Here is a 14722-nt window from a genome sequence, read left to right as displayed (position 1 = left end):
CTGAATCCAGAAATGCATGTATACATGGATGTATGTGTTCATGTATGCATGGATAGTGTTCATGTATATACTATGTAAGCATGAATGTATATGTGTGTATACATTTATGCACATATATACATGCACACAGGCATACATTCATATATTTCTGAATCCATCCCGATAACAGAAAAGTACCGAATGAAGACTTCTTGAAAAATGTATGTACCTTTATGCTGGCAATATTCTGACAAATATATAGACTCCTTCCATAGCACCTGGAATAATACATATTTAAAGACCATGTTGTCAGCACCTTCTATATATTACTGAAAATACAGACTTGAATAATGCTTATAAAATCAATGCTTGCTATAATGAATGCTGTTTCTAGCAACCATTCCATTAAAATGACTGGTACTGTTTTGTTATCAGAATTGAATTCCTAAATTCCTATACTGTATAAATTGTGCAATTCTCTGATTTTTTTAAAGTTAAAACAGATCATTGTATACATGGATTCTTGTGAAATATTTTTGGTTAGAAACTTTACGTTTTTGCTATCTAAATGTTTTGTTTTGGATTTTTGGCGTAAATTGTGTGTTAAAAATGTGGTTTTTGCATGAGCGAAAACCGCATTTTTAACACACAATTTAGGCTCAAAGTTCGAAATGTTGATAAAAATTTAGATAGTAATATGGCAGCATGGAGTTTCTTGCCAAAAGTATTTTGCGAGAAATTTGTCGTTAACCCAACCGAGGGCACGTATAAGAGTAACAGTTCACTTTTTAATTTTATAATCTTATAAAAAAATATAATATTACACTAAAGCAGCGTTTCTTAAACTTTTTCCAATTGTGACCTTCTTTTATCACTGAGATTTTTTTGCTACTCCTCCCCATAATATTTACAAATATTTTGTGAGACCCCATAAGTATTGCAAAAATATGACACACACAAGAGTAAAACTGTCATGTTTTCCTTGTTACTGTAATATATATACTAAAAAAATGCATCAAAACGTTTCCGTTTGTTTCTTTGTCTGTATTGTCTTATCTTCATTTTCAAATACGTTGTGTAAAAATATTTGCTAATTGTAAAATTATTACAAGAAATATCAAAACTGCTAAAATTTTTGGCGAACCCCCTCGTGACCTACAGTTTAAGAAACCCTGCACTAATGAAATAAATGTGATTCTCACATGAAGACCATATTGTCTAAGATTTTCTAATTTTAATTCATAATACATCCTATACATAAACATATATTAGACTGAATTATAAACCAAATATAATTAATCAGGTAATCCAAGAAAAAAACTAAACTAAAGCTAGTAAGCAAAAAATCTGTTACATTCAGAATTCCAAAAATTTTAACAAACTTTTTTTGCAAGGCCTACTGGGAAAAAAATTTCAGACGATTGCAAATGCAAAGATCACAAAATCCTTTTATTTTCAACACCTTAATTGAAATAAAATACTAAACAGGAAAAAATACCCTTCTTTACAATCAATACATAATCAGAACAGAAAAAAAATATCTTTCTATGGGCCAAATTTTACAAATTAAATTGGAATATTTGGGGTTTTGCTAAAAGGTCTCCTGTGAAACTAAAGTGGTGTAAAAATGTTCATAAAGCATGATAAGCCTGTATATTGTAATATTTTTCATAACTACCAAAAAAAGTCTTTCTTACCTCCGACCTCGGATTCTGATCCCACCTCGTCGACTTGCTGTCATTTTTCTTATTGAATCAATTGTATCTGAAGAGCAGTTAGAGAAATGTGAATCCATGCTTGCACAATCTAAAACAATGAAACAAATACTAATACAGTCAAAAGTCGTTAATCCAGACTCGTCTCAAATCATACTGAAATAAAAAAATGTTTCAAAAGATTGTTTTATTACTTCCATTGATATCCAAAACCTCATTACAATTGAAAAACAACCAAATATAGAAATTTTTCAAAATTTTTAAAATATAGAAATTTCATTTTCAAAATCAATTTTCAAAAATCAATTTTTAAAATATAGAAATTTTTCAAAAATAAAAAGTCAAAAATGAAAATTTCACATTTATTCATATTATTACATATATTGAAAAAAATAAATAAAAAATTTTAAAATGCAAATTGCTGTTTTTAAAACTACTGTAATCAAATTACTGCATTATATGGAAAAATAAATAACAATTGAAAGGTAAATCACTGTAGTCTCGATATTCTTTTCCTTGAATCTTAATCTACCTGCCTTTGCAAAGTTTTCATAACAGAATTTTGCTGCTTTAAGAATCTATATGACATCAACGAACGAAACGAATATTTGAGAGTACAATAAGATTAATTTTATGCACCCAGCAGTGATTGTGCAGAAGACAAAGCAGACAGTCATACATTGTACACAGGCCAATACAGTCAAAAGTCGTTAATCCGGACTCGTCGGGACTTTGGCGATTCTGGATTATCGATTTTTCCCGATTATAGATCATCAATTTAAATCTGGTAAGATTGCATGCAGAAATTATAAAATTAAAAATATGAAACTGTAATTTATGAAATAAAGAACAATTATGATCTAAAGGGTATCAAAATTTACAAAAAAAAAAAAAAAAAAAAAAAGCTTAATATTTATTTGTTTACTTTATTAAACATTTCTTTCAATGTAAGTTGTTTAAGTTGCTTCATTTTTTATGTGATAATACATTCTCTTTAATTCTATAAACAGACATAATTTCTTGTTCAGTTACAAAGTTCCGCTGTTCAAGTCTTATAATTGCTGTGTCGAGAATACTGACTAATTTGTCAATGAAATTTTTTCGTTTTCAATAACCTCTGTCACTTTCTTCGCTATCAGAAGCAAATTATAATGACAAGGAATTTGATTTAAATCATATCAAAGACGGAGTACACCGAGATGAAATACTACATTTAGTAAGGAATTATAAGCCAAATAAAATAAAAACATCTGCTCTGAAGATAAGGATAGTGCTGACAAATCAACTTCCAATTCAATGTGCGCCGCAGCGTTAAAGATAAACAAACGTTAAAGTTTAGATAAACAAAGGATATGCCTTTATCCATTTTTTGCAGCAATTCCACTTTTTCTTTAATGGACTTCGAAACATACTTTCGTGTTGTACATCCTTTACATATTAGTAAATATATATCAAAAATTCTATTTGACATAATCGAAAGTTCAAGCTTACTTTTATAAAATTGCTCTAACAGTCTGCAAAAAATAATAAGCCGAATCCAATTCGGAGATTAAGGAACAACGCAATCTGCAACTTTAACTGAATTAGATAATTTTAGCTTAGCTTATACCGTCCGTTATACATTAAACGCGCATTTATAAACGTATTTTGCGCACACACATATTTGCAGACGTAAAGGTCTTCTGCGCATGCATCAACGCTACACATGCGCAGAAAGTTTGTAGCTTTGAGGTCCGGATTATGGGTGTCCGAATTAACGACTTTTGACTGTATTCCCATCCATGCTTGCATAATCTAGAACGATAAAACAAACACTAATATCCCCAGGGGTAAGCTTAAGGGTTTATATGAACCCTTATTTATCCTCAAGAATCGTTTGTTCCTTTTGTTTGCTTGCTTACTTATTTTAAGAAAAACACATCATGTCCAATATATCAATCATTTGTTAACTTACGTTAGTCTTCCTAAAAATCAGAAACTTAAATTTTATTCCACAGAATTAAGATTTATAGTAATGTGCTGGAGATGAAAGAGTTTTCAATTCAACAAACAGGATCTTAGCTCCTTAAATGGGAAACTTTCAAGACAATATTTTTTCAAAGGAAACTTTCAAGACAATATTTTTTCAAAAAATCATTGCACAGCACTAAAATCTTTTAGGAGATATACTGATGCGGAAGAAGAAGAAAATAATATGTGGTAGCTTCTAGGCTAAAGTATATTTACAGGTACCCCTTGGCAAAAATTGGCAGTATATGGATACCAAGTTTGTGGAGTTCTTTGACTTGTTGTTTTGGCTTTGTGTAGCCACAAAGACAAAAAACAAGTCAAACAATTGCACAAACTCGGTATCCATGTACACATTGTCCTATTTAAAAAAAAAAAAATCACAGAATTGCACAAACTAGGCATTTGCATTCCCTTGACTTTATACATGTACACATCGACCTATTTTCACTTTAAAAAAAATCAGAGAATTGTACAAACTTGGCACTGCATACTCCCTTGACTTGGCGATAAATGAAACAACAACTTCAGGATGATACAAGGGGTACCCTTCAGTCTACTCTAACCGCTTCTGGCATTAATTGCACCACATAATTAAATTTACTCATTTAATTGGCATAGTGTGTTTTTTAAAACATTTTTAATGCTAAATTATTTGTACTTTTTTTTTTTTTTTTTTTTAATGTTAAATATTTAACTGTAAGTGAGAGTCTATATTAGAACTTTTATACTCACCATTGGATATTCTTGTCAGTGAGAAAATGCACTACTGAATGAATTTTATCATATCATGCAAAGTAAAATGTGTTTTTAAATACTTTTTGCTTTGTACAGTATGATATTATATAAAATTAAAAGTTTTGCAAAAAAGAGGCGAATGCTTAGTGATTAATTTAGGACTGAAATTTTGATAAGTAGAACATGATGTGAGAAACAAAGCATACACCTAGATTATGAACCTCAACTCTAAAAGAAATTTATTGAAGAATTTCTGAACTTTTTTCAATAATTAAAACGATGTTTGCTTGGCTCTTCAAAATACAAAATTATATTTTAAATAAAAGAGCATATTTTCTGAGTAATTTAAATTCATCTAAAATAATAAATAAAATATTACATCACAAAAAATTAGTACTTAAGAATTAATTAAAAATACTCTGAAAAGGATGAATGTCAAGTGCAATAGGTTATCAGATGATGCTAAATCTTCAGCTAGAAAAGTTATTACAGTGTAATTATTATATTATTGAAATAAAATGTGATTTATTATGCAAATGACCTTAAAAAGTGACTGAATTTTAATTCTACAGATTATTTATTCAATAAAATCTCTTATAAAGCCTTGCTGTTACAATTAAGTATTAAATTCAAATTTAAACTATCTAGGGAAAATGTAGCTAATATTCAATAATACAATAGAGTCAGTTTTACATTATATTTGGCATACAAAGATTCCAATTAATTTGAAGTGTTAGCTTTAAAATGATATACACATAAGTGACATAAACTGACATGCTCAAAATAATAATTGAATATTATCAGTATAATTTTTTTAATTTTATTATAATCTAAAACCTTTGCAATTTTAAATATAAAATGAATGATTTTCCCACACTTGGAAACTTTTCCACATTATTACTTAGTGGAATGGCATAATCATTCTCTTTATTACTTTCACTTCCTGTCTTCTTAAATACTTTTAAGTTGAACATTGAATACATTGAAGCATTCAGACATGTTTCAATGTATTCAGTTCTCTTTATTACTTCAATTCAATGTCACTTTATTACATTATGGCATAATTTATCAAACATTTGTTAAAATCCTAGGAGAGCCCACACCCTTGCCAACAAACTGGGAAAGTGCAGAATCACCCACTGCTTCACTCGTTTCTCAAAACCGCCAACTTGAAAATAACAAGTAAAAAAATTGCACAAACTCGGTATCCATGTACACATCAGCCTATTTTCACTTAAAAAAACATCTCAAAATTGCACAAACTTGGCATTGCACACTCCCTTGACTTTGTTCATGTACACATTGATATGCACCATATAAGTGGAAGCGCCAAGGGTGTGGGCTCTGCTAGGATCCAACCAAACATTTTTATGTGTATGCAGGTCATTTAATTTTATTCCCCCAATTATGAAAAGTCTGACGTGGATACCATATGACTTCCTTGTATGACGTATTAAACTACACACATTTTTTGCTGCACTTCATTTAAGTTTATTTTCCCGAATTATTCTAACTTAACCAATCCTCAAGGCAAGTTCAAAATGACATCAAAAATTACAAATTTTGAAATTATAAATCCCAGTCAATATTTGTTGTACCAGAATCAAACTTTTAAAATTTTATTTTTTCATAATAAGTATAAAATTTTCCCAAATATAAGTATAGGAACCAAGCAAGTTAGATTTCACCATTTGCTGAAAATTAATTTTTTTAAATTTGACACTGCCAAAGTATGAATATTTTTATCATTTGAAACACTTCTGTAATAGCAAGTATACGATTTTAATTAATGAAATTAAATTTATTAGCACAAATTTAATTTCTCAACTGAATACTTAAAAATAATTTGTGAATGAAACCCAGTAATTTAACTCTCTGTTTTTTTTTTTTCAATGTATTCAGTTTTAAAGACAATTTTGCTTCATTGGAAAAACTGAAATGCATGACATTTACAAATTTTAAAAAAATTATCATATTGCTTTATATAAAACCTACTTAAGAAAAAGTTCCAACATTAAATAAAATTTGAGAGTAATATATTCATACGTTATCAGCAATAGAAAGCTTACAGCATAAGTTAAGTTTACAAATAAATTTATGACACAAATACAATTTCACATTTTCAATACGTGAATTTCTTCAGTTTATAATTTAGACAACTATCTAAATATTCGTTGCGCAAGCATACCTTAATTTAAAGGTCTTGAAATTTACGTATCACATAAAAAGTTAGTAAACACCTAATCAGGAAAATTCAAGACCCGCTTTGACACTTAAACAAAGAAAGCCTATACAATTCTTATTCTTTGACATACAATACATATTCTTTGACTTAAATCTAAATTCACAATTTTAGATGTAGCGCCAAAGAACGTACAGCGCCACGATGTATTTAAAATCAGCAAACGACTACGGCCAGAAAAGCGCGCATGCGCAATATGAACTGTTTCTATGAGACGGGCGGCTAAAATCCGCTGGGAACTGAAGAAATTTAACCAATCAGAGAGGACCGTTGCGCCAGGAACTTTTGGCATCATTTCTCTTTCGCCAAACGCAATTTTAGTGCAAAACTGGTATACCAGAAAGTGCTTGTTAATGTTATGGTAACTTGTTCGTTCTTCTTTGGTAGTAACTAGTAGATAGATCATTTGTTTCGCTTATTATTTTGAGGAAGCTGATGTGATTTAATATTTAATTTACTGTAGAGGCGATAAGTAATGTACAATATTTATTGGGGAACAGCTTTAGTATTGGTCCTTTTGGCGATTTTTTTATTTGGCGACAAACTTCGGTCGCCAATGTATACCCGGTTTTGAAGATCGGAAAAAAATGGCGGATTGTCAACAAAACCCGATCTAGACTAAATAACAATCCTAAAAAATAAGCTCTTAATCAGAATAAACAGTCTTTCTCTAATTTTCAGTATTTCTAGTACTTCTATGATAAATTCTTGAAACACTACTGTAAATGAATTTATGACAATTATTATGTTATGAGTAATGAAATTTACAAAATGTTAATATTTTTAATTACAAAATATAATGTATTAAACATTAATATTTTAAGTAGTTAGTTCATATTTATATTTTATTATATTAGTACTTAGCTAATATTTTAAATTTACAAAAGGTTAATTTTATGTTAATGAATAATGAAATTTACAAAAGGTTAATAAATGCATTTCAAACTAGTATATGTTACTTTAGTTTCTTAGATTCTGTTATTAAAAGAAAATAAAAAAATATTTCAAAGTGAAGGAAATCAAATTCAGTTATAATGGGCAAGTTTTGTACCAGTGTTAGAAATATTTTTTATGATTAAATATTGTAAATGGTAAAAATATTAAGAAGTGTGTATTTTTTAATCCCTCAATTTATTACAAGTAATTTATGATTATAATTTAAAAGCTAAAATTAAATTATCATAATGAGTAAATTTTGTACCAATGGTAATAATACAACAATCATCGTAAATGATGATTTCTGTGAAAAATTCGAACAGTCATTGGAATCCACTAGTGGTGGAGTGATAGCCACTGAACAGTGGTAGTTCAAGCTGGCTATATGGGAGTTTTAGTAGTTTTCCGTAGATGTAATGTGAATCTGAGCCAGTTTCTCTTAAAAAGTACTTTATGAAGGCATCCTTCTTCTGCTAGCCAGCATATGTATTTATTTTCTATTCATAATTCTCTCTTATTTTCTTATTTCTTAATTCTAAATCTTACTTCTGAAGAGAAGAAGTGTTGCATCTATAGGTCGAAAAATATGGTCAATATGTTTGCAAAATCCTGTCAGTTTTGGAAAGCACTTAAATAAACTAAATAATTTGTATGTGATGCAAACAAAAATGCATTACACTATTTCATGTACTGAGTAATTAATCAGGGAACAAAGTATATTGTAACGTTCCTTTATTTTGTAACCAGAGTTATTTTATGCTTGGGATCTTTACTGTCAATTTCCTCCATCCGTTTTCTCACCAGAATCCAAATGAAGTTTTTATTTTGTAAAACAAACCGTGTTTTGCCTTTTGAGGCCACATTAATAGGTTGCTAGATAAGAAAAGATTTGTAGTCTTCAGCCTTGCATTATAATTGCTGATAGTTGAATTCCATGCCAGTTAAGTTTTTAACCAACTTTGCATTAAATTGATTTATGCAGCCTTTGGGCTACAAATTTATTTGAATTTAAATTTTACATTTGAACTTAATTGTTATCATAAGTTATCTTGTCACAAGTGGTTGACTGAGTCATAAGCACAAAGTGTGCCTTCTGTTCTGTACATCTAAACTGTATAATAGAATAAAAGTCTGTTAGGTTGTAAGATTTACAAAATTTGAGAACTCTAAATTATAAGCAATATATTCCATAATCTAAGCAACATTATATTTTTTATAGTCAGAAAAATTATGAAAATGTTATAAAAGCAATAATGAAACCTGATTTTGGTCCTGATTTGAACCTATGAATTCATGCAATTACACATCCCTATAGTTCTAATATGAGGTAAATAAGTATTTTTAGACCATGGTAATTTTGATCTCCTTAGCAAAGGAAACACCAAGAGGAGTTTCCCTTGGAGGGGGGTGGTGTTTATAATAATATGCAGAGTTGACATATGAAAAAATGCCAAGACTCATGTGATGTAATATTAAAAGCACCAGTTTTAACTATCAAAAATTTGGCTTTTTAAAAAATATTTTAAATGTTGTGCTTTCCTAAAACAAAAGTAACTTTAAGAAAAACACACAATTTATCCCTCCTGCCATCAAAGCTCTGATACCTATCAAATTCGTTTAAGTTACGTGGACAGAAATGGCGGCATGTTTGAAGCTCAGTATTTAGGGTTACCAAGGTTATCATAATTTTTCATTTATCGCTCCAAAATGTCGCCAAACAAATTTCTCGCCAAAAAGGACTAATACTAAAGCTGTGCCTTTATTGGGATTAATTTAAATTTCAATTTCTAAAACAAATACAACTGTTAATTCTACTCAACTTGCTATCCCGATACCGAATAACTTTTCGATTTTCTAATACCCTTTTAAATAAAGTAATAATTGATAAACATTACTGTATTGTAAAATTTCTTGGCTCTTTGTGTATTTGAAAATGTTTGGTGATATTTAGGTTTCTTATTATTTCATGTATTGTATGTACATAAAATTCGATAAAGAAAATATTTTAAGAATATGTTTTTTTTTAAACAACCTGATCTTAGAAATCTCTCTTTTGTGTATTTTTCTGTAAGAAAAACTATATTAACGCCTACTGAAATATATAAAATGGAGTGATTATTCAGACAATCTACATATTGAAAGGGTGTGGAATAGCTCATAAAATTTCAGCTGACCCAGTAATTCCCAAAAGAAAAAAAATAATAGATTATGCATTATTCTGTATCTAAAAAATTCTGTTTCATTTCATTGTGTTATATAAAGATGTAATTTTTTATGTCTTGCAAAAATGCAGCATTAGCACATTCAAGTAAGTTTTATTCATGATAAATCCGTGGATAATTTTACACTATATGTGTTGGTATGTACATTATTTTCTTTTATTGTCAGGACTTTTCTGAATAATATGCCTTAATTTATCACCTTAAGTAGTCTTCAGAGTTTGTAATTATACATATTTGGAAATCACAGAATATTTAATCTGCAATTTTAATTTCATTTACTTATGATTGCTGTAAATGGTTATGATTTCGGATGTCATATAGTAATCCCTAGCATAAATTCTAAACAAATTTTCTTGAAATCCCATGCATTTTCTTTTTCTGTATAAATAAAATATTCCAATAAAACCTACCACCATTGGATGACTCTAATTTTTTTTTTGTAAGCAGCAAGAAATTTTATACTATAGCCTACACATCTATTGTCTATGTGCCTATAATTTGCTATCATTTCTGATGGTGGAAATGTGGTGAATTTTCATAATTATGTAGTTTTTCAGTATAAATGTGTAAATAAGAAAAACTAAATTTGTTGTTTTTTGATAAATAAATTTTTTTGTTCTCTTAAACCACAACATGCATAAAAATATTTCTGTTGATAAGAGATCGTACAATCCCCCCCCCCCCCGAGTTCTATACCGATGGTAGAAAATGAGAATGTTTTCTTATTTGCGTAAGTGATTTTTGCAAATCATGAAAACAGTATCTTCTTGAGCGAAGAAGACTTTCATGAAGTATATTACAAGAAAATGACTTCTGTTTCATGTGACACACAAGAAATATCCTAAAAAGCTAGCCTGTCTACCAGCGTTTAAACTACCAGTGCACCTTAGTCTTATCCACTCGACTGTGAATGAATACTAATCATGAAAGATGATAATAATTTTACTTGTAAGAATTTTATGTTCATTTTATAGAAGGTTTCTCAGTTTACTCTGCTGTAGAATCTTCGGATGAAGTTACCATTACATGATGTATCATCATTGTTTTTTCTTCATATCAAAACTGATTTAGAAACTGCACTTTTTTTTTCATTTTTAATAATTATGCCTAGTAGCAGAATAACTATATAAAAAGACTCTGTTTATAATTGTTATTTTCCAAGCAAATTTAATAGCTTAACATCATTCAATTTATTATACCATTGTTATATAACAGTCAAAAATGGCTTATGTGCATTTAATTACATAATTAACATTCATTTATTGTTTTACAATGGTTTAAACTAATGTTATGTTTTCACAATATCTAATATATTAAACAGCAAGTCTATTTTGCTTGGTTTAATATTGGTTTCCTAGGGACCAATGCAATATTTAATGTGTTAAGAAATTACTGATGAAATGTTAAATGGATAAAAACAATGCATTTGTATATAGAAAACAAACAATTGAAATATTCCAACTTCAAGTTATATTTTGTAATTATGCATATGATCCATGTGCAAAAAATATATTTGAATGCAGTACTAAAAAACTTAAAATTTACAGATTTTAAGAATTTATAAAAATATTCATATTATGCAACATAATCTGATGTTTTTGACAATATATATTAAATTGTAATTTATCAACCTAAATAAAATTTTGATTAAATATTAGCTACTAAAATATTAACAAAGAGCTCACGCTTTATTCCATAAAACAAAATACCAAATTATAATTAAATGTTTTAATTTTTACAAACACAGAAAACAAATAACTGTGCATGAAAAAAAAAAACTGAAATAAAGAATATTGTAGAAATTATCGAAAATATCGAATAAATTTCATGACATGCAAAATTTATGCCAGAAATTGCCACACGCTATTTTGTTCTCTCACCTCAGTTGATCAGTCGAAAAGTTTTAAGAACGAAGCTGAGATTTTTCAAAAAGTTTTTACATTCTGCTAAATGTTTCCCCATTTACAATTGTCTTTAAATTTAAAATTTATTGCGAATGTTAAGTATCTTACTGTGGAAATACTATTCATCAAGCTTAAAGCCTGTTTAACTTCACCTATAAGCAATCCTATAAGCTTCCTTTACACAATTAAGAATTTCATTATGCAGTTTCCATGCTAAAGCCATCTCAATGAAAACGCCAAAATAATAAATTTTTATTTCATGCTTTAATGCAAAATTTAATGTTTGTTAAAGTATGGTTACAATGTGTAAGACGTATTTTTCCTGGGATAAATAATAAGCAATCAGAAAGAATACATGGTTTGCAATTTCGAGATAAATTTAACAAAGGACACATGCAAACTACCACTGAAGGTATCATAATGTACTTTTTTTGTACCTCATTTTTAATGTTACAATAACCTAATATTACTACTAGTACTAAGAATAGACTAAAGAGATTTTACTTATATGAGAGCTATATTTGAAGTCATCTTGAGAAACTTCAAGACACTTTCAACTAGAGTAATTTTCAAGCAGGTTCCCATTATATAACTGATGGTAATGAAAAAGCTGATTTCCTCACACAGAAGGAACAAACTGGTTTGAGGGTATTAGTTTTCACTTTCTAAAGCTTTTGACGAATTTAGTTTGTAGATTTTTCATGCAAAATCATTGCAAATATGTAATCAAAGAACTTGGAATGCTGTTTGAACAAATCCACCTGCAAGCATATTCTCAAAAACATAAAGCTGTCACAAAATATAAAATTCTGACAGGTCATCAATTTAAATGTTAAAATAAATCAAAAAAGCTTAGACTGAAGTAGAGTTTGAATAATTCTTATTAATTTTCGAGGGCTATCTCATATATTCACTTAAAAACCCAGGAATAAAAATCTTAAACTCCTTTTTTATTTTTTACTGAAGAAGCGGGACCTACGCCAGTTAACTCTTAAAATTGATACAAGATTTTATGTTAAGCTGCTGTTTTTGCCTTACTTTAATTTTACATGTTTTTGTCAGTTAAGTTTGACATACTTTTATCTGCTCTTGAATGTCAGCAATATTAATTTTTTAAACTATGGGTTGTATCAAAATAAGAGTATTTTGAAAGTAGATTTATGCAAAATAAGTATGTTGCACAGAAGATTCATAAGTATGACAGAAATATAATTTCTAATCATATTATCAGTCTATAACTTTAAAACTCATACCTATAAATGTTTGGTTATATGATACCTACCCTCATACTGCTTGATAATCTAGCTGATTTATTTGTGTAATATCTACAACACCATATAACAGTTTTACTGGTATGTCAGTCTCCACAGCCACAGTAATCTTAATGAAAAATGTAGTATTGGGTACAAATACTACATTTTTCATTTAATATTTTACGGAAATCGTCAGACCAGATAAGCTGTGCAAAATGTGTCCAAAAGCATATTTTATAAACCTAACTATCAGTATTCAACAGTCTTACCACTCATGGGCCTCTTTTTCAAATGATTATAAACTGCATATGTATAATACATTATAAAGAAAATCTTCACATTTTACATTCCTCATGTTATGCTACTGACATTTTTTCTAAAAATCTATTTGTTATGTGAATTAATCCTTCACACACGTAATGTCTGTAAAAGTATTGCAACTAATCTTCTGTGAGAAAATACTATTGCGGAATCAAATACTTGAATTGAACTGAGATTTACATATACAAATTGGAAGACTTTCCGAATATATTATTTAGTGTTGAAATTGGGAGAGAATTCCAAATTTTATTAGATAAATAAAAGAATTTAAAAATTATATATTAAGCTTTTCAAAAATACAGTATATTTGAGAATTTTACTACCAATTTATACAATCTAATGTGTTAAATTTCTTGAAAAACAAACATCACACAAAAATGCAATAAATTTTAGAAAACGTTCACATTATAATTTGTTAGTATTTCGAAACTTTCTGAAAAAAAAAAGTATAAGCTTGTGGCTTTGTGAGCTAAACTTAGTACCCAGTATTAAAAGGAAAAAAAAAAAAAAAAAACCCAACATATCTTTTGCGCACGAAAAACCTGAGAAAGCCTTTTTTATGTGTATTGATAAAAAAAAAATGCTGTCTGTAATTTTCAGCGCTAAAAATGAAGCGGAAAGTTCTATACGGCAAATAATTTTTGCGATATACCACCTTAAAAAAGACACAGATGATTCACTAACACACTGTTTTCGCTATAAATTTTATTACACATTTCACATGAGAATCCACAGAATTTTCCACTCCGTTGCCTTTTATAAAAATAAAAGTACAAATCTAAACAAAAAACATATCATCAAAAGATACGAAAAATGGAATATGAGGAGGAAATGAATCCATAACAAACTCTTCAATTATTGGCATAAAAATTGGCGGCCAAAAGCAGTCTCCGACGGTGGCTTATTCTGATTGGTTGAATTTCTTCAGTTCCCGGCGGGTTTTAGCCGCCCGTTTCTATGAGCAATCAAAATACACTGCCCTCCAGAAGTTAAGGAACAGCATGCTTTTTGCGTCTTTTGAGAATGAAGCAACATTGAAAACAGAAATTTAGAATATATGTTCACTAAATAGTTATTTAATGAATGTGGCATAGAATATTTTCTAAAGCTCAACACAAACATGAGTTACAACGAAAGGTTGCACTCTGACGCTTTGCAGAGAAATCCAGCCTTGGAAAAACAGTATATCACAGTTTTTTGAGAAAAAATGGGGTCGTAACATTATAAAGATGGGTTCTAATAAGGAATGTGTCCATTCCTAGCTGCAGTTGGCGGCAGTAACATTCATGCTGTAAATTCAATTGTCGATCCGTGAACTGGGAAGCAACGACCAGGCACGAAGTAATTCTTGTTCAAGCTCATCTAACGACCTTGGAGGAGGACTCAAAGCAACAACCTGTCTCCC

General features: G+C 29.1%; 1 protein-coding gene across 3 annotated transcripts in view; it reads right to left on the bottom strand.

Annotated features, from left to right (window-relative positions):
• Window positions 1-8573, bottom strand: part of LOC118186203 (uncharacterized) — a 40069-nt gene extending 31496 nt beyond the window's left edge. Inside the window, exons 1-2 of one of the 3 annotated variants that reach the window (XM_085824430.1) lie at window positions 7883-8573; window positions 1677-1785 (exon numbers count right to left, since the gene is read on the bottom strand). In XM_085824430.1, the coding sequence (XP_085680556.1) occupies window positions 1677-1774 (98 nt within the window). In that variant the 5' untranslated portion in view covers window positions 1775-1785; window positions 7883-8573. Of the gene's footprint in view, window positions 1-1676; window positions 1786-6627; window positions 6848-7882 lie in introns of those variants that run through there. The other 2 variants (XM_035356274.2, XM_035356273.2) reach the window with 2 other exon arrangements.
• Window positions 8574-14722: the final 6149 nt, after the last annotated feature.

The sequence above is a fragment of the Stegodyphus dumicola genome, chromosome 9 (assembly GCF_044657685.1).
Source record: "Stegodyphus dumicola isolate Sdum_Otavi_A_Nest chromosome 9, ASM4465768v1".
In the NCBI taxonomy this organism is placed as follows: domain Eukaryota; kingdom Metazoa; phylum Arthropoda; class Arachnida; order Araneae; family Eresidae; genus Stegodyphus; species Stegodyphus dumicola.
The sequence above is the reverse complement of the archived record's forward strand: the minus strand, read 5'-3'. Positions and strand labels throughout refer to the sequence as shown.